We start from the raw sequence: 20593 nt of genomic DNA, 5'->3' as shown, positions 1-20593 counted from the left end.
ACCTCCCCCTCAGCTCTCGCCCCACAGGGCCTGGCTCAGAGGGGCCCCTGGCTGGCCATGGCCGGATTGCCCCTGCCCACCCTCCGTCCCGCCGCCTGGAACATCAACGAAGATCACAACCTTCTGTTACAAACGCCAAAAGGGTCCACATCTTTTATTTACATTCAAAAACTCTGCCATGTACACCGTTGCAAATATTAAAACAAAAAAAGGGCGTCATGGGGGTGGGGTGGGTGGGGGAGAGCCCCTCCAAAAAAACCAAAACCCACGATCAAAACCCAACCAGAAAAAAAACCCCACTGATCAGAACTAACGTCAGATGGGGAGCAGATAAAACGTGGGATTTGCAGCCGAGTTCCGAGAAAGCCCCCCCTCCCCTCCCCCCCGGAGTCCTGGTTAGGGGAGCTTCCCAATCTTAAAAAGTAGGGTTGCATTCTTCACCACTCCTAAACTCTGCTGAGTCCCTCTGTGTTGGAAACCTCTTACCCAATCCCTGTTCTCAGTGGAAACAGTCAGAAAACATACTTCAGAGGCGAGTTGTCCCTTTTTATTTCGATACCAGCAAAATCGCAAGGGCTTTCCTGACCGGTTCCACCACCTCAAAATATTGGGGTGGGTGGGTGTTAATACTTTGGGGGTAAACAAAATCTTTCAACTTTCTCTCTTTCCAGCTATTCTCTCCCTCATCCAGGAGAAATATATATATATATATAATTCAATTTTAATGGGAACAATTGCAATCCTTGACCCCCTCCCCTCCCAACTGTTTAACCAAAAGAAAAGCAATTACGTGTCCAGGGTACCTTCCTCTTTTCTTGGGCTGTGGCCCAGTAACCCCCAGTGGGTATCCCACGCTCCTCACCCCTTATGCAGGAGGAATAAAATAAACGTTCAGAGGAGTCAGGAACAGGGATATAAACTTAAAACAAACCCTTTCCAACTGGGAAACAAACAAAATCCAGGGGAAAAAAACCACCTCTGTCTTCTGTCTATTTACAGGTGAACTTCACTGGGGCTGGAGGAAGATTTTTTGGGGTGGGGTGGGGGGAGTGCCACACGAAAAATGCAGACCGTCCTACCCCAGGCTGTCCTCCGCCATCCCTCTCTCCCTTGCAAACGGTATGCATCCCAGCGCATGAAACAGGAACCGGCCTGATGGTTAGTTTCATATCCCCACATGTCGGTTTCAGCCTCCCAATGCTATTCCTTAACAGAACATGGGAGGTGGATTAGGATCAGGCCTGGAAGGGGGAGAGGGGCTTGCAACTGCCAGCCAGAATCTGCCGGTTTCTGTAGGGGCAGACCTCGCCCCACTGGTGCTGGGACTGTCACCACCCCAAATACCCCGAGCACCTCTTCTGCCTCCAAAGAAGCGAGGCTTGTTTTGAATACCAATCCAGAGCAGCCTGCCTACTCTGTCCAGTCTTTTGCCCCTCTGGGACGGGAGCCCAGCTCAGAGCCATCCTCCCTGCTGCGCTAGGGTTCCCCACCTGCCCTGGACCCAACGGCCGCTGTCGCACCGGGAACCGCTGGAGGGGGCGGCTGCTTCCGAGAACCTTCTTTACACTTCTGACAGTAGAAAATGTCAGGAACGTTGGTCTTCTTGATCTTGGCGCAGGAGAGGTGGATCCAGGTGCCGCATTGATTACACTCGATCATGGGCCGACCAGCAAATGGCTTCTGGCAGTAACAAGTGATGAGGTCCCACGAGTCGTCCCCTGAAGCAGAGTGCACAGAGAGAGAGAGAGAGAGAGCGCACACACATGCTTAGAGGCCCGCTTGTAACAAAGGCAGCATGAACTGCATGCATCAGAGTCTGCACGGCTCACAACACGCATCACCACCAGAATCTCGACGTCAGTTTTTTACGTTTCTAAGCTTTAAGGCTATGGGGGGGGGGGGGGAAACCTTGAGAATATGTGAGCAATGTGAAGCCTGGAAACGCAAAGATGGGGGCTGAAGAGAGTTTCTAAAGAGTAAAACTGTGCCAAATATCTATATGCAAGTTTTATTTACATCGAGTATCCACTCCACACAAACAGAACTGAAAGCGATCCGGATGGTGGCTAGGGGAAAGAGTCCCAAATCAGGCAGCCAGAAAACCTAGGAACTCTGCGAGTAAAATCAACACTCTGTGTGCACGTGCGTAGCCAACGCAAGAAAAACACAGGGGCGTGAGGGCTAAAACCTGCTCTTGCTGGCCCACGTCCACCCGTTCCAACGGCATCACACCCGCTGGGATCCTGGCACGGAACGCCGGACTAGACGGACCTTGGACTGATCCAGCAAGACGCTCGATGTTGTTAAACAAAAGTCTGCAAAGCAGGGTCGTTCGAAGATGACAGACTGCTCGTTGATTCATTCCATTTGTATCCTCTCCTGATAATCGCTTCAACTACAACTACCACTCTGTGCCTACAGTTACAGATTTGTAAATTTAACAGTAGATCATAGGCACTGGGGTGGTTGGAACGGGGAGAAGAAAACAATTACGATTAGCAAACCAGAAGTCAATCCCAGCCCTTGCTAGATCACACCGATATTTAAATACATTTAATAGTAAAATCTACTACTAATTTAAAATTAAGCATCGTGATCCACTGCACCTCCTTCTTGGGAGGTGGGGGATGTAAATTCGGAGTTGTGCAGGTGAAGGAAGGGAAACTTACAAGGTGCACTCAGAAACTCCGGTCTCGTCTTAAAACGCTAAGGCGTTTTTATTATTAGGTGAAGGGAATCCTTACGATCAAATACACAAGCCGGGGAGAGGCAAGGACGCACACTTTCTTCCCCTACCATTCAGCCTTCTGCCCACCTGGCACCCTTCAGAGGTGGCGGACTACAACTCCCAGCATCCCCCAGCCAGCTATGGGAGTTGTAGTCCAACACCTCTGGAGGGTGCCAGCTGGGCGGAAGGCTGCACTGTGTTGTTGTTTTTAAAGGGGGTTTAAAAGGGCTGGGATAGCTACACAGAACCTCGGAGCGGGGAGAGATTGCAGGATGCTGACCCTCAGGTCGTGCTGTGGCTGAACAGGGGTCCACGGTAGCCCTTCCCGGCTCTCCTCCTCCTCCTCCTCCTCACCTGATTCCACCATGATGTCCTCGTCCATCACTCTCATCTCTCCTTCGCTGGAGCTGCCTTCTCCGTCTTGGCTGGTCTCGGTGCTGATGCCCCCTTTCCCTTCCCTCTCCTCCAGCTTAATAGGGAAGCTGGCAGCCATGAGCTCCGGGGGAGCCTGCACGGAGACCAGCGCCGTGGCTGCCACCGCTGCCGCTGCCGCCTCCTCCTCCTCAGAGTCCGTCTCGCTCAGGGAAGCTTTGTGCTTCTTCTCGCCGCGCTCGGCCTTTTTCAACTTCCGCTTCTTGCTCTTTTTGATGCGCGAGCGCTTCTCCCCCACCTGGTCGCCCCGGTTCCGCTTGGCTCCCCCGGCCTCCAAGGTGGCCTTCCGGTTCCGCCTGTCCTTCTTCTTGTCCAGGCCTCCCTTGGGCCCGGCCAGTGGCGGCGGCTGCGGCGGCTGCTTGCCGACAGGGTCCAAGTCAAAAAGGGAGTCCTTGAGTTTCATTTTCTCCAGCAGCGAGCTGTCGGACTTGAGGCGGCGGAAAGCCGCTTTCTTTTTTGAGGACTTGGCCTTCTTCACAAAGGTCTCGATGGTGTGCAGGTCCGAGTGCGTCGATTCCCAGCCGTCGCTGTCCACCACGCTCTCCGGGCGGATGGGAGAGTTCGAGCCCGAGGGCGTCCAGTCATTTTCCTGGGATGGCAGAGAGATAGGTGAGATACATTTCTCAGGCCAGCGTTGGGTAGCACAGATTTATTCAAGCCGCTTATACCCGTACACTGCGCTCAACATCTAAGGTCCTCCTCCGAGTGCCTCCTCCAAGGGACGCTCGGAGGATGGCAACAAGGGAGAGGGCCTTTCCTGTGGTGGCCCCCCGACTGTGGAATGATCTCCCCGATGAGGCTTGCCTGGCGCCAACATTGTTATCTTTTTGGCGCCAGGTCAAGACTTTTCTCTTCTCCCAGGCATTTAACAGCATTTAACAACGCTAAGTTTGTTTTCTAATGGCCCCCAGAACTGTTGTTTTTAAATAGCTGCTGCTGTTTATATATTGTTGTTTTTATGTCTCTGATGGTTTTTAAATTTTGTATACTTTTAATGTTCACTATTTTTAGCTTTTGTAAACCACCCAGAGAGCTTCGGCTATGGGGCGGTATATAAATGTAATAAATAAATAAACAAACAGCCTGGCTATATCTAAAAAAGACACCTCGAAGCGGTTTACAACACAAAAGTTTGAAATAGAAAATATCCACGGTTAAAAGGTTTATAGAAAACAGAGAATGCAAAACGTCTCGGTTAAAAACATTTAAAGCCCCGAACAAGCAAACAATGAACCCGTTCTCAATTGAAACATTTAACGTCACAGAACTGACACCTCAACTGATCAGTCAGGGTGGAAAGGGAGGTCTTTCCTAAAACATCCCAGAGTTGGTGCCTCCTGCATACCAAGCAGGAGGGTTTTCCATAAAGTGGGTGCCACCATGGAGAAGGCCCCGTTTCCACTGGATGAAATGGCAACGCCTCCTCCAATGAACGTAGCACTTGAACATATCTATGTCAGGGGAAGTAATCCACCAGTGAACCTTTAGTAACAGTTTAGAGCTTTATATGCCAGCAACGGAACCTCGAACGTTGCTCCGCGCCGCACCCTGCAAGCCACCAGGCGCGACTTCTGGATCAAGCGCAAGGGTCAGCCTCCACATAGAGCACGCGACAATAACCTACACTGTATCCAGGAGAAGGATGTTTTGTGCATCTGTATTCATGGGTTTTAAGTGTGTATGTTTTAAATCTTGTAATGCCGCCTTGAGGCCCAGCACTGGACAAAAGGTGGGATATAAATACATATCATAATAACGTTCCCTGCTTGTGGAAATAGTTGCTGGAATGGCCCTTCTAGCAGCACTTGACCTGTAAATTCAAACTCTCCGATCTTAAAATCAGACCCTGGGGCGGGGCCATGGCACAGTGTGATTGGGACCCTCGCTTTGCATGCAGAAGGTTCCAGGTTTGATTCCGGGCTTCTCCAGGTAGGGTGAGGAAAGAATCCTGCCTGACGCCCTGGAGAGCTGTGGCTGCCAGTCAGTGTCAGCAGTACTGGGCTAGATGGAACCAAAGGCACCTTCCTCTGTTCCTAGGATCAAATAGTCTCTAAATAGGCAGAGCTGTAGGAGACAGGGAAGCAGGTACACTCTAAGATGCACTGGAGCACCTTGAGACACACAGACATACCCCCCCAAAGCTTGAGGTTTATAAGATTGCAGGGATGCCTACCCACACCCCAATGGGGAGAAAGCAGGACAGCCCCCCTCTCAAGCCATGGACATCATCTCACCCCAGAGAGTTTTCCAACTTTTAAGGAAGGGCAGAAAAATCAGAGCAAAAGGAAAGAGAGCCAGGAAGGATTAAGGAGAAAAAGAGAGGAAAGAGGAAAAATTGAGGTTCTCTCACCCAAAGTAGCCAAGCAAGGGAACGCTCTAAGTATACAATTACTTATTATTATTATTTATTGCGTTTTTATACCACCCAATAGCCGAAGCTCCTTAATGTTAAGAAGATCAAAAGGAAATAAATATTCATCTTTATTTTGTGTGTTTTCCCTCTTAAAAGAAAGAGCGCAACTCCTTGACAACTAAACAAAAACTTAGTTCCCACTGCACAAGATTTGCCCACTGCAGGTTAGAATAAACCCTGGCAGAGAGACCAACAATGTGAGGATTGAATTAAAATCCTGGTATAAAGGGTGAAAGAAAATGGAAATACAGAACACTCTGATGGCTAAAGCAACACACCTCTCCTGTACGCAACTGACAACCACCGACCCTTTTGAAGCAAGACATCCAGCCATCAGTGACGCAGGCTTGGCCTTTGGAAATGTCGAATTGGAAAAAAAAATCTGGAAAACGTTCCCAAGCAAATTAATTTGTACTGGGTAATTAGCTTCAGAAAATTTTCTGATGCCCTAGAGAGTGATTGACTGGCATGTTTATTTTGCTTGTGTTTACTAAGCAAAATTTTAAAAACGATCCACGTTAATTATTTATCCCAATGCATCATTAAGTATTTGACCTGAAATATTTGAGAGAGAAAACTTAACGTGATTGAAATGTTATATTATGAAGACTTATTTTTTAATTGCAATACTTGGGGGGGGGGGGGGAATTGAAAGACAATAGTTTAAATTTAAGGGAAAAAACAATGAAAACTGTGGACGCGCTTCATACATTTTAGCAAACCCAAAGAACTGCACACGAGTCAACAGAATTCCACACTCTTTCACTAAAGGTTGTTGGGGAACCTTCAGTTTCACTCTCACTACGTATTCGTTTTATTTCACACGGGGAGAGAGAGAGAGAGAGACGTGTTTCAATGACAAAACACATGCTCCCACATATTTGCTAGGGACAATCACCTGAAAAAAATTCATTCCGGCTGACCCCCGAGGTCCCAGATGTGTGGAGATCAGCTGTGCTTCTAGAGCTCGGTCATTTCTCAGAAGCGATCTTTGGTCCTATTTGGGCACTGTCTAAGCCTTGACAAATTAAGCCCACCGGAAGGCCAGGTCCAGAATGCAAAGCAGGGGCAAGAACTACAGCTCCCAAGATGCACTTCAGGAAGCCTCCCGAGCGCGGCCACATAACAAGCCAGGACATGTCTGTCCCCTTGCTTCCAGAACAGTTGCCTACACTTCCCAGCATGCAACACACTATGGTCTCCGAGCAAAATGGCCATGTCTCAGAGCATTCTGGGACTTGTAGTTTCCGTAGGCATTTGCTGGCGTTTTTCACAGGTTCCGGCTGTGGTGACAAGTAGAGATGGAAGGAAACAACGCTGAGAGCAGGCTGAGAGTGCTGTGATGCCCAGGTGAAGGAGACGGAGCACCGAGAGCCCAATACGGAGCAGATGCATCTTTAAAAAGGTGAAGGGGCCAAACGAGATTCTATTTAACAACTCCGCGTGCTTCTGGAAAGACACCAGGGTAGCTCCCCCACCCCACCTTCGCCAAAGCTCCCAGAAAGAAAGATAAAGCTCCTTTCTTTGAAATTGAGGGCACACACACACACACACGCTGACACACTTTTCATTAGGGAGCAGAGCAGCGAAAAAAGAGGGCCCGTTTCTCTGGAGAATCCAAACTAACCTCCTTCGTGGAAGGGATGTAGCCGGCATAGGCCAAGACAAAACTGCAAAACTTGTTGAAATCCTCAATAGTCCGCCGCCTCTTCTCCGGAGGCTAGTGAGGGATGGGGTTGAGGGGGGGAGAGAGAGGGAAAGGATGGGTTAATACGCACAGAGACACCCAGCACTCAACAATTTCTGAGCTCACAACAAATCCCTTTCTAGGGCAAGGAGTTAAGCAGCCCCATAAGATCAATGGTGGGGTGGTGGGGGTGGTTACGAAACTGGGGGGGGGGGGGAAGCCATTCAAATAGGCTAGGGGATAGAAGCTAGTAGCTAAGCTAGTAGCTACTACAGAATACCCTGCCTCCCCCGACCCTGCACCAGCTCCAGAACTAGGCCTCAAAACTAGAAATGCAAGCCAGATCTCCCAGGGCACAATCTGAAAGGGCTTTATGCATTTTTGGGCGAGGTGGGGTGGGGAGAAAAGCCAGGAGTCTTTGGACCCACCCACCGCAAGGCAGGGTGGGGACAGTTCAGCTGGCTTTCGGCAAAGCAGAAGCAAAGCACATGCCGAATGGGGATGTTGCAGCCGCAGGGGCTTCTCCAGGGCCACGTTGCCGGCGCAAGCAAGCCGGACACAGGTGAAGGCAGGCCATGAGGCTGGGGGGGAAGGGGGAGGAGGAGGAGGGGTCCGCCCCCAGAAAAAGGGAGGCATGCTAGTAAAAGAAGGGGGCGCAGAAGGGTCAGCTCCCCCCACCCACCCACAAACAGCAGAACAACACAACACAACACTACAGGGAGGTTGGGGGGAAAGCAATCAACCCTCAAAAACTTTCCTTTTACCTGCGTTTCGGGTTTGAGGTTTGGAGGCGGATCTAAAACAAAACAAAAAAGGGAGGAAGGTTCACTTGAGTGGGGGGGAGGCAGAGGAGGGTCTTCGGCAGCCCCCGCCCCCACCCCACAAAGGCAGGCCAAATCCCAAGAAGCGACCTTGCCAGCATAAGAGGGAAGCCCCCCACCCCCACCACCCCCAGGCACAACGCAGAAAACATTCGATGGGTCTCTCCCAGCTGTGCCTCAGTTGCCAACCGCCCCACGCGCCAGCGGACACCCCCCCTCCACCACCCCCAAGGGGGAGGGGGCTGCTCTATACTGCAGCTCTACTGACTAGGGGAATTGGCCGGCCCCCCACCTCCCGCGTCTGCTCCAGACCTTGCCCCACATCTCCTTCTCTCTGCCCCTTTCAAAGCTGCACCCCACCCCCCCCCCACCCCCAAGGCACGCTGGTTCTCGCCCCACCGCCCTGCTCGAGTGGTTCTGGCAGAGGGGCCTCCCCACGCGTACCCCCCCCCCAGCCTCGGAAGCACCCAGGGGAATAATTCTCCCCACACGCACCACCCGCACCGGAAAGCAAAAGAGGGGCTGTTTGATCGCCCCCACCTCGCTTGACACTCGGCATCCACCCTACCCCACCCACACAGCGCATCCCCCCCCGGCCGGACTCCTGGCTCCCTCCCCTCCAGAAGTGCCACCCCCCCACCCCCAAATGCTGCACTCTGTTCTGTCTGCCCTCCACCCAACACCCTCCAAACTCCAGCCTTTGGAAACCCCAATTCCCTCCTGGGCCTGTTATCTCTCCCCCACCCACCCACCCAAAATACACACGATCCTCCTCCACGCACTGGGGAGAGGGGGGGCTCTCTGCCCTCCAACTTTCTTCCTTGCTGCCCCCCCTTTCCCACCAGTCTTCTCCAGAGTCCAACTCTCGCCCCCAACCCCGTCGCTCCCCTTCCAACTTCCTCCTCGCTTCCCTTTCACCTGGTTAGAGCCCCCCCCCGGCCTCCATCTTACCTCCCCCCACAACAAAAACACACAGGCTCCCCGGCCTCTCCCCTCCCTCCCTCCCTCGCCAGCCCCCAGAGCCCCTGCGCCTGGCCCCAATCCTTCTCCTGCTCCCCCCCCCCCGGCTGCCTGGCTCCGAACCCAACACCCCCCCTCCCCGGATCCAGCTCTCTCCGTCCTCCCCTCCCCCCCTCTCGTTTCCACCCCCTCCCTCCCTCCGCCGCCGCCTCCTCCTCTTCCTCCCCCCGAGGCTTTCTGGGCTGCCTCCACATACAGACACGACCACCCGGAGCGGGGGCCCCTCCCTCCCTCCCCACCTGGGGACTTCGCCTCTTCTTTACTCTCACCCCCCACCCCACCCCCAGCTCTGTTTCTCCCTCTCCCCCCCCCGCCGCGCGCACACACACGCACACACACACACACACTTCCAGGGTGGTCTCCTTTGGGGCGAGCTTCCCCCCCCACACAGACACACACTACACAGACTCTCCCCCTGCTGTCCTCCCCCGACAGCCCCACTTCTCCCCCCAACTGTGGGTCTGCTACCTCGTTCCCCCCCGCCCTTCTTTTTCCTCCCTCCCTCCCTCCCTCCAGTTTCCTAGGAGGGGCGCTCACTCCTCGCCCCCCCGTGCCCCAACCCCCCTCCCTCGCCCCAGAAGTGTGGGTCTGGCGGCCCCCTCCCCCTTTCTTTTCTCCCCCTCTCCCTCCTGTGTCCCCCCACCCCACCCCACCCCCGGCCCTGTACCTTCGGGGCTGGGCTCCGCCATGGCCGGCCCCCTGCCCAGCCAGCCACCCCAGGCCGCGACGGCGGGGCTCGGGATCCCGCCACCCCGCTCCGGCTCCGGCCGCCCCTCGCTCCCTCGTCCGGTGCCGCCCGACGCCGCTTCTCCTCCCCCTCCCCCTCGCTTCTCCTCCTTCCCCCCTCCCATCTCGCGGCCCCGCCCCTCCCTCCTGCCCCGCCGCCGCCGAGCATGCCGGGAGGTGGAGTCCGCCCCGCCGCAAGGCGCGCCGCGCGGAACGTGGGAGCCGCACTACACGTCCCGGCGGGCGCCGCGCCGCGCATGCGCACGCAGCCCCTCCACCCGCCTTTTCTCGCCTCCTCTTCCCGGCAAACCCCGAAGGGGCAGCGGTGCATCTCGGGGAGTGTGGTCTTCGCCGCCCAGCGGAGACGAAGAGAGCCTGGGAGCGGGAGTCTGTTTTTAAACAGGCCCTTTCTGGTGACGTGTGGGACTGCAACTCCCATCATCCGTAGCCAGCTGGCTGGGGATGATGGGAGCTGCAGTCCCAACACACTTCTGCAGGGCGTCGTTCTCAGCTATTGGCCATACTGGTCGGGGTTGATCATAGAATCATAGAATAGCAGAGTTGGAAGGGGCCTACAAGGCCATCGAGTCCAAGCCCCTGCTCAATGCAGGAATCCCCCCTAAAGCATCCCTGACAGATGCTTGTCCAGCTGCCTCTTGAAGGCCTCCAGTGTGGGAGAGCCCACCACCTCCCTAGGTAACTGGTTCCATTGTCGTACTGCTCTAACAGTCAGGAAGTTTTTCCTGATGTCCAGCCGGAATCTGGCTTCCTGTAACTTGAGCCCGTTATTACGTGTCCTGCACTCTGGGAGGATGGAGAAGAGATCCTGGCCCTCCTCTGTGTGACAAACTTTCAAGTATTTGAAGAGTGCTATCATGTCTCCCCTCAAACTTCTCTTCTCCAGTGTGTTGGGAGTTGCAGTCCCAACACAGTTGTGCAGGGCACCAGATTGGGGAAGGCTGAAAATAGGGCGGGTTAGAGGCCACGTGGTGGTTTAAACATTCAAAAGGAATCTCCAGGTAGGTGGTGGGAAGGGGCTACCAGAGAATAATAGGGTGGCAGCAGGACCCCCACCCACCCCATCTTAAAGAGGTAGCCTGCCATTTCCCACAACTTGGGTATTGCTACATAGATTCTATTTTGAAGACCACCGTTGTTTTCCTTTACTGTAGAGAAAGACAGAACCTCTCAAACAATAGATGTTCCCAGTAGCTTCCTGGGGAGGAAACTTATTAACATTTGTATTAGTTTTCTTTTTGCAGGCAAGTAAGCAGGAACGGAAATTCACTTTTAAAGTGAAAGTGAAAGGTGAAATCCCCCCTCCTGGTTGATCTCACATGCGCCTGAAGAGGAGAAAGGTACAACCTGGCAGATCTGAATGCAGAGTCCAAGATTTCTAGCAGCAGGCCTTTTGCTCCCCACTGGCTGTGTCCTAAAGCTTGCATAGGTGAAGAATGTTCACGTTTTGCCTCTTCCTCCCACTCTCTGGAAGGTGCAAAACAGAGGCTGAGTTCAGACGACACACTAATCAGTGGTTGTTTCCCCTTCTGTTCCTATAACCGCACACACACCCCAGTTGATTAACGTATCGTCCAAACTCAGCCAGAGTAAACATAAGCCAGGCAGCTTTAGGTCTCTGCAAAAATGGCTGGGCTGGCAGGTACATCACTAAAATGGGATGGGGAAACTGTAGGCTCTTGATGCCAAAGTGCAGACGTTGTTGTGTGGTCAATCTAATCACAAGGGAAATGAGCCAAGACAGAATTCCTTCCTTCTTGACCCCGGAAAGTCAAAGAACACATTCTGACAGGCTGGAACTCCTTCTCAGGGGCCCTTTAGCATTTCTTAACCGGAGGGATTGGCTGATGAAGAGTTCTGTATCATCCCAACGGTTGCGTACTTTTCTATACCACTGCAAACTGGTCCAGCAAAAGAGACTTCTCTCGTCTCTCATAGGAAGGGGATGCCAAGAACTGCGCCATGTATCCCAGAGAAGAGCCACAGCACACGAGGCGTCCTTTGGATCTTCAGCAACGCAGGCCCCTCCCAGCCCAGTTAGCATTTGGTGGCTTAACCAATCTGGCTTTCCCTGGACAGCCCCTCATCGGGGTGGACCCTCACTATCCCTCCCCGGCTTGCATTTCGACACAACCCCTGCGAGTAACCTTCCACTTACCTAGGGTGACCCTATGAAAAGGAGGACCGGGCTCCTGTATCTTTAACAGTTGCACAGAAAAGGGAATTTCAGCAGGTGTCATTTGTATATATGGGGAACCTGGTGAAATTCCCTCTCCATCACAACCGTTAAAGTGCAGGAGCTATACTACAGAGGTCAGATACAAAAGAGGACAGGGCTCCTGCAGGTTTAACTGTTGTGAAGAGGGAGATTCCCCATATATGAAAATGACACTTGCTGAAATTCCCTTTTCAATACAACTGTTAAAGATACAGGAGCCCAGTCCTCCTTTTCATAGGGTCACCCTAACTTACCTCCACTCTCGAGCGGGATTCACTTCAGTCCAGAGCCGCCCCCCTCCCCGCTGCACCATCCGAAACATCCACCGAGAAGCTTTCTTCTGCTAAGAGGGAACCGTCCACCACTACCACCACCTCCTCACTCTAGGGCAGGAATCATTTGCTCTCCCTCCTTCCGCCCACCACCACCACCGCCGCCATTTCCAAGAGCTGCCTGCGTAGGCACACGCACCAGGATCCAGCCCTGGCACTGTGGCTGCAAAACACCCATGCAAGTGCCGGGTCCAGTCTTTGGAGGGACCTTGGGGCACAATGCCCTCAGTGGGGGACGGGGGAGCCCCCACGGCCCTTGTTGCCAGCTGCGCTTGCTCCTCCTCCTCCTCCTCACTACTGCTACCCCTTAGAATCATAAAATCACAGAATCGCAGAGTTGGAAGGGGCCTCTAAGGCCATCGAGTCCAACCCCCTGCTCAGTGCAGGAATCCACCCTAAAGCATCCCTGACGGATGGCTGTCCAGCTGCCTCTTGAAGGCCTCTAGTGTGGGAGAGCCCACAACCTCCCTAGGTCATGGGTTCCATTGTCGTACTGCTCTAACAGTCAGGAAGTTTTTTCCTGATGTCGAGCTGGAATCTGGCTTCCTTCCCCTTGCTTGCTTGACAGGCAGGCAGCCAGTAAACCAGTGGGCCGTGGCATCTGCTGCTGCTCCTTCTCACCAACTCCACTGCCTGGGCCGTAGCAAGGGGCAGGTGACCAAGCAGGTTGCAACGGTGACATGGAGGAACGAGTCCAAGGAGCTCTTGTCCGTGGGCCCCTGCTAGGGTGTGGGTCCACGGGCAACAGCCCAACCATACCCACCCTGGCCCTGCATCCAGGCCTGGCTTCTGCTACGCCACCAAGGATGTAAGTAACCAGGGTCCTATGGCCCCATGTATTTAGCCAGCCAGATTTCCAAGCCAAACCGACAACCTGCCCCCACTGCTAAGGGTTCACTCCCCAAATATTTGCAAGTATCAATTTGCCGATCTCCGATCAGCGCCACAGAGAGCTCATGACCCCACCTCCCTCCTTGCGCCTTGCAAGAAATTAAGAATTCACAACCAAGTGCCCTGTGGGAAGGATCCCCGAAGAACGCGAGAGAGACAGAGAAGCAGGCAGAAGATGACCTCATCCCCCTGCTGCCAACGGGACGTCCCTCCTTGCCTTTACAGGGCTTCCACCGTCCACTGCTCTGTGGGACAAATCCTTACGAGTTATTTTTAAGGTTGTTTTATAAGGGTGCTTATGAATGCATTGTTGTTTCGCTTGTGAGCCGGCTTGGTAGGATTTTATCCTAAAAGGCAGGATGTAAATAATTGTAAGAAATAGACCAATAAATAAATCCAGAGGCTCAGGTTTCTCCTTATATTTTTCTTTTTTTAATTAGCATTCCCGATCCCTCTGGTTACAGAAACTGCCAGGCAGAGCAAAACCCCAATGGGAAAAAACCCCAGGCGTGGGAGTGAAATCGCAAGATTGAAATGGGGGGAGAGGATTTATTTATTTTTTGTTGTTGCTGAGAATTCGAGATCTCCGACCCCCTTCAAAAAAAAAAAAAAAAAGGGAAGGAAATAAAAGGAAAAAGGAAAAACCAGGAGGGGAGGAAGGGGCAAAAGGAAAGAGGTATTTTCTTTTAGCTACAGACACCTCAAAGAACGCCCAAGGCAGGTCAGAGCAGCGGGGACAGGAGAAACAGGTGTGATTATAAGGGAAAGAAGTTAAAAGGATGGGAGAGGAATATTCCAGAGAAAAAGGAAAAGGGGGGAAACGAAACACAAACTTGCCCCTTTCCCGGGGCAAAAGGCTCTTTAACATAAAATCAACAACAAACAACAACGAAAAAAGTGCAGGTCCCTTCAGGAGCACACGCCCCCAGGCGGCAGCAGCTAGAGGTGCGCCCCTTACATGCTGCCGTAGACGCTCTCATCGCTGTAGGCAATGTAGAGGAAGAAGTCCTCCTCGTGATGCTCCTGCATGGGGTCGGGAGAGAGCGAGAAAGAGGACGGCGCCGTCATCAGGCTAGGAACACATTTGCAGGGAGCAAAGCCAGGAACTGGGGAGGAGGCCCCACGGGCGGAGTGCATGCTTTGCAGCGGGGGGGGGGGGGGAGAGGAGGCTCCAAGGTCGTAACCCCTGGCGGCACCCCGATCCCAGGTCGCAGGGCGAGCTGGGAGCAGGCCTCTCGCCAGCCCAGATCTCGAGAAGCCATCGCTGCCAGCCGGGAATAGAGGAGTGCGGCTGGATGGATCAATTTTTCCTCCTCCCTCCCAATCCCCTTTCCTTTCGTTTTAGATTGTAAGGCTGTGGGCAGGGACTGTTTTAAGAAATATTTTTGTAAGCAGCCTTGAGAGCCCTTTTTTGGCTAAAGGGCAGGATAAAAGTACTATAATGAATGAGTTAAATAAATAAATAAATAAATGGGCTCCCCGGTAGTGACCCTGACCCTGTTTCACACCTCTCACCTCTCTCCTGCCCCTCCCTCCCAATCCCAGACACCAGGAGCAGGGAACCTCAGGTGTGGGATCCCAACCTGGCTCTCTAGGACGGCCAGATGGCCACACACACCCTCTCCAAACACTGATCGTTTGGGGGGTTTCTTGGCTTTTGAACAGTTACTCTCCCATTCTAAAAGGATGAAACACCTCACCTCGGTCATTGGCAGTAAAAGCTTCCATCTAAAACACACTGGTATTTCTTTTGTATTTTGGCCCCACCCACACTTAAATAGGACCCCCCACCCCCATGTCCGAGCTTCTTTGAAATGGAATTCGGTCCCGAGGCTGCAAGGGGCTCCCCACCGCTTCCATACAGTCATAGGAGCACTTCAGCTCAGCAGCAAATCATAGAATCACAGAATAGCAGAGTTGGAAGGGTCCTCTAAGGCCATCGAGTCCAACCCCCTGCTCAATGCAGGAATCCACCCTAAAGCATCCCTGACAGATGGTTGTCCGGCTGCCTCTTGAAGGCCTCTAGTGTGGGAGAGCCCACAACCTCCCTAGGCAACTGGTTCCATTGTCGTACTGCTCTAACAGTCAGGAAGTTTTTCCTGATGTCCAGCTGGAATCTGGCTTCCTTTATGTGTAGGGTTTTGGGTTGTTGTTGTTTTAATACTGCTGCCGATTTGGGGTTTTTAACAACTTGCTCCAAGGCAATATGTTCTTAGCCTACCAAATTCCCTTCCTATCCTTTTGATCTGCTGTACTTTCGTGTTTAACCGACGGTGCCGTGTCCACGGCAGAAGCAAAAACAGCCGCAAGCTGCCGTGAACGCCGTTTCTAAGGAGAAAGCCGGGACGTGCCCTTTTTTAAACCGACCCACCTGGTAGAGCTGCCCCATGGTGGCACTGGTCGGGGGGATGACGTTGTTCACGAAGAAGAAGAGCGCGTCCTCGGCTCGGAGGTGGATCCTTTTCCGGATCAGGAAGTAGAACTGCCCGACTGGGGACGAGAAGGGGCGTGGGTTAGGCAAAGGGGCGGAAGGAGGTGATGAATCTCCAAACATGGTCGTGGCGTCGATTCCATCCCAAATGAGTTGCATCAACTCTGAATTTCACCAGGCGCCGCAAATGTATGCATCAGGCAGAAACCTCCATGAAATGAATGGGGCTCACCAGGAGAACGCCTGGGAGGGTGGCAGCCCAGTGGGTGGACTTCATCCAACTGTCCGGTGCTGACACCGATTGCAGCTGACCCTCACACACACACCTGCACCCCACTTCTAAAAAGATGAATGACAAAGCGGCCCCGCTGCCCCAGTCCAGGTCCTCACCCGCCGGCCCCCAGGCTCACCACCCAGTTGGGCTCCTACCTGTGAGGTCTGACGGGACAAGGTATTTCTTCTTGTCCAGATCTCCTATCCGAGCCTTCGGTGCTTTTTCCACAATGACCTGCAGGGTTGCAGAGAGACAGAAGCAGCATCAGCAAAGGGTAAGGAGGAAGACTTCCAGCAGCAGCAGCAAAGGCTCCCTAATTATAGGATTGGTTGAGCAATAGAACGAGCTGTTCGAGGAAGCAGCCGGATCACCTTTCCGGGAGTCTGGTTCGCTGGTGACAGTTGAAGTGGGAAGTCCTGTTGTGGCAGAGCTGAGGCAACATGACTCACGGAAGGGCTTCATAGGGCTGAGCCCCGGAACCTGTTTGAAACCAGAACTCTGCTTTGGGGCAGAGGCATTCTCCTCGACTCCAGGAAACCCTGGGCAAGAGCTACGGCCTGCTCACGCAAAAAGGGGAGAATTCCAGACAGAACCCTTCTCAGTAAGGGGGATGCCGGGAGTTGCAGTCCAACATATCTAGAGAGGACCAAGGTGGCGGAGGCTGGAGATACAGCCTTCTCACTTTCCCACAGCTGCTGTGAGCTCCCCAAAGGAACCGTAGCCCCCATGAACAGCCCGTCTACCAAGGGCAAGGGAACGCCCTGCCCTGCCGGGCACAAGAGCAAACGGAACTCTTGGAGGCCTGGGAATGTTAAGCCTCCTCCACAGCTCCTCCCGGAAGAGTGGAGAAAGACAAGTTAACAGCGTGCATGCCCACAGAGGGATCTGAGGAGTTCCCAGAGATGATTCAAGGCACAAGAGTCATCAGACCAAGCATATCTCCTCCCAAGCCACCTGCGAGGAAAATTCTTGTCTTCTGCGAAAGAGTGCCATTCCCTCGCCCCCGCTAGTTGAGCTTTCAATAGATGTTGGACAGGCAGGAACAGAACAGGGCGCATCTTTCCTCATCACTGCATCCTTACACTAGGTGAAACGCCACCAGTTCATCCCACGTCAGCTCTGCAGCTCTTCATCTAGTCCAGCGCTCTGTTCACACAGTGGCCAACCAGCTGTCGACCAGGGACCCACAAGCAGGACATGGTGCAACAGCACCCTCCCACCCATGTTCCCCAGCAAGGGAACAGATCCCTGGACAGGAAAAGGTGGAAGCCTGGATGCCACGTTTGACTGATCACCCACCTCTTCCCCCAGAGAAGTGCTTTTGATCGGTCAAGGAGGCTTTCATATATCAACACAGCAGAGAAAGAGTCCAGGGGCTCTACGTGAGACCGAGTTTGCTCGAAATGCTCTTGAGACCATACTTGCGTGTGCGACGCAGGGCAGTTTTGGTTTTAGTTTTTTAAGCTCAGCTGTAAACTAAAGTCAGAGGCAAGCATTCTGATAAAATAAAATAAAAAACAGGAGAGGGGCTTGTGTGGGAGAAGGGGGTGGATGGGACAAAAGTTCAGCTGAAAAGGACGTTACTCTTCTCCCTTTGGCTTTAACCGGCTGCCCAATGGACAGGTAGAAACTCAAGCATTTCTTACAACACATATTTGCAGAAATGGAAAAGAAATGGTTATGCTAACAGCCTCACTTTCACTTCTGGAAACCACTCTGGCCCATAAATCCCCCAAGGTTCCTCTTCACTATTATCACACACACACACACACCCTCCAAAAAGACAAGAGAGGTAGGGGGTGAAGGACTGAAATCACAAGGCAAACCACAAAGCTTCCTTGTGAGCACCTCTTGGAGTATTTTACCTTCAAAGCCCACTTTTTTTCCTTAAAGACTTCAACACAGTCGTCCCGTCCCCCAAAAAACTAAGCCCACATATTGGTAACTAAATTAACAGCATGTTTCCTGCTGACCCCTCCTTCCCGGGTTTTATTTTAAATTGTAAGCTCCTCAGGGCAGGGACCTCTAATACTCTGCAAAGCTTTGTGATGCACAGTGATATCAATAACAAAAGGAGCAGCTTTAAGGAAGGAGAGTGTGAGCTTGGACCTATGAGTCTGCTAGTAAACAAACAGGGCAAGAGACAATATCCTTTTGAGACCTTCACCGCTTGCATCATGGTTTTTCTCCGCATGTTGCATAGACGTTATATAGCAAAAACATGGCAACAAGGCCACTGCTTCCTGAACCTGGCACAGCGGGCTCAAGCCCACGTAAACTCCTGCTCCCCCCAATAGCACAGCCCTATATGCCTGTTTTACTCTAGTATAAACCCCACTGAATGGAGCGGGGCTTTCTCCTAGTTTAGGATTGAAGGACTAAAGCGCCACCGTCAGGAACTTGTTTCTGAGTCAAGAGTGAATTATTATTGTTGTTGTTGTACTTTTATCCTGCCCTTTAGCCAAAAAGGCTCTCATTGGGGGGCTTACAAAAACATTTCTTAAGCCAGTCCCTGCCCACAGGCTTACAATCTAACCCCCCCCCAAAAAAAATTGACACAAAAGGAAAGGGGATGGGGAGGGAGGAGGAAAAAAAATTCTTAGCTGCAAAAAGATCACAGAATGCTAGAATAGCAGAGTTGGAAGGGTCCCACGAGGCCATCGAGTCCAACCCCCTGCTCAATGCAGGAATATCCACCCCTGCCATGGCTACGATCCTACCTGGGAACCCCTGAGCCTATAGCAGGAAGGCTTCGGGGAGGAGTTCGGGGCCACACACGACCGACCTGCCAGGTGGGCTCCATCCACCACACACACACACAGGGCCCTCACTTCCCCCGCTTTGCACGCCTTCCTGCCCCGACCTCCAGTTGGGGACTACACGCCCCATAATCCCCCACCCCCACCCCAGCCACGTTCAGGGCCGCACGACTTCCGCCTGTTGCTGCGTATTAAAGGCACCTGTGTTTCGTGGAGGAGGAGGAGGAGGAGGGGGGGGGGCTTTAATTCAAGATGCCTCTCCGGGGGGGGGAGGGGGCGTTTAAAGAAGCATCTTTCGGGAGGGGGGCCGTTTATAGGAGGAAGTGGAGGCGGCGGAGGGATACGAGGAGGGAGAGGGCCGGCTGCGGCGGCGGAGGGAGCCACGGGAGGGCGGGGGGAGGGGGCGAGGTGACCCCCTTTGGAGGGAGGTGCAGGGATCTGAGGGGGGTGTCAATCGTGTGGGGGGGGAGGTTGTGAGGGGGGCCTTTCTCCCTTCCCGGCGGAAGGATACACGGGCTGACTGAGGCGAAGGGGGCTGAGGGGAGACCGAGGGGGGAGGCGTCCCTCCCTCCCTCCCTCTCTCCCCTCCCCTCCCTTTCCCGCCTCCGCTCACCGGGACTCGGTCCGGGTACTTCTTGCGGATCTTCTCGCCCTCAGAGCGGCGCTTCTCGAAGGGGTGCTCCTCCTTGTACACGAACTTCATGGCGGCGGGCGGGCGGCGGTCTGCCGGGGCGAAGCGACGCGACGGAGGAGGAGGAGGAGGGAGGAGGGGGGCGGAGCGGGGGAAGGGCCGCTCCACAACACACGGCGCGCGCTCTCCCGCGCACGCGCAGCGCCGCCTCTTCCACGCGCAGGGATCCTCGCAGGAGGGCGGCGGCCCACAGCGCCCCCTGCGGCGGAAGCGCGGCTGCGGAGGCGGCGTAAACGGCCGGCGAGAATACGGAAAGCCGGCGGCTCCCGGCCTCAGCGCTCTCTCCACACCACGTCTCTAGGGCCGCCGCGGGCAGCCACGCTTCTTACGTAAGCCCGTCCCGATTGCGACGCACAGGCAGGCTACGCTCATTGCGCAACCGAGGCGCCGCAACTGCCCTTTCGGGACTTCCGCTCCGCAGTTTCCGCGAGTCGACGCAACCGGCGTACGTAGAAGACGGCTACGCTGACTGCGTAACAGATACAAGCTCTCCAGTACCCCCCCCCCTCCGACGCCGCTTGGTTCTGAGCGCTCCTCGACGAAACCCGGCTCGGCCCTGCCCGTAGCCCCCTCCCCCGCATCCCATAATAAGCCCCCATTCTAACATTTGGAGCTTTAAAGCGTTACGCTAGGGGTGATTCACGAAGGCTGCCCCCTGCGCCACTTGCGGGGCTGGGTGACACCAAAACAAAGTAGTGCGGGCGGCGTTGCGGACTCCCCCGTCCCTCTTCGGCGGAGGAGCGCGCCGCGTTGTGCACGTGTGAATACGGGGGGGCACGCGAGCCTCCGCAGAGAGAAAGGGGGCAGAAAACTTCGCCCCAAAACCCCCACACAAATCGGGACACGCGGAAGGATCGGGGAGAGAGAGAATGCGAGGCGGCACACGGCCAGTCATGTGATTGACGTCAGCGGAGAGGAATGATCACGTGCGCTCACCACCCCACACCAAGTAGATCCGGCAGGGGGAGGGGCTAGTCACGTGAGGAAGGGCGGGGGCAGAAATCTTCTCAGCTGCTCTCCAGCTGTTGTGGCTGATGGGAGCTGTAGTCCAATATCTGGGGACTAGAATTAGAAAGCCACAGTTGGACTTAAACAGCGCCCACCAGCCCCAGCCGGCAGCATGCCCACTGGTTAGCGATGATAGGATTTGCA

General features: G+C 53.9%; 2 protein-coding genes across 2 annotated transcripts; both read right to left on the bottom strand.

Annotated features, from left to right (window-relative positions):
• Positions 1-149: 149 nt before the first annotated feature.
• PHF23 (PHD finger protein 23) lies at positions 150-9849 on the bottom strand. Its single transcript, XM_063137767.1, has 5 exons — positions 9769-9849; positions 8025-8056; positions 7201-7293; positions 3083-3749; positions 150-1718 (listed from the first exon to the last, which is right to left on the bottom strand). The coding sequence occupies exons 1-5, from the start codon at positions 9788-9790 to the stop codon at positions 1477-1479; spliced, it is 1056 nt and encodes a 351-aa protein (XP_062993837.1). The 5' UTR covers positions 9791-9849; the 3' UTR covers positions 150-1476.
• A 3846-nt stretch (positions 9850-13695) lies between these two features.
• GABARAP (GABA type A receptor-associated protein) lies at positions 13696-19501 on the bottom strand. The gene is made up of 4 exons (XM_063137798.1): positions 19364-19501; positions 16147-16225; positions 15658-15776; positions 13696-14309 (listed from the first exon to the last, which is right to left on the bottom strand). Exons 1-4 carry the CDS (start codon positions 19451-19453, stop codon positions 14241-14243), a joined length of 357 nt encoding a protein of 118 aa, XP_062993868.1. The 5' UTR covers positions 19454-19501; the 3' UTR covers positions 13696-14240.
• Between the last annotated feature and the right edge of the window lie 1092 nt (positions 19502-20593).

The sequence above is a fragment of the Elgaria multicarinata genome, chromosome 11 (assembly GCF_023053635.1).
Source record: "Elgaria multicarinata webbii isolate HBS135686 ecotype San Diego chromosome 11, rElgMul1.1.pri, whole genome shotgun sequence".
NCBI classification, from domain to species: Eukaryota; Metazoa; Chordata; class Lepidosauria; order Squamata; family Anguidae; genus Elgaria; species Elgaria multicarinata.
Note: the sequence above shows the minus strand (reverse complement) of the source record. Positions and strands in the feature narration are given on the sequence as shown.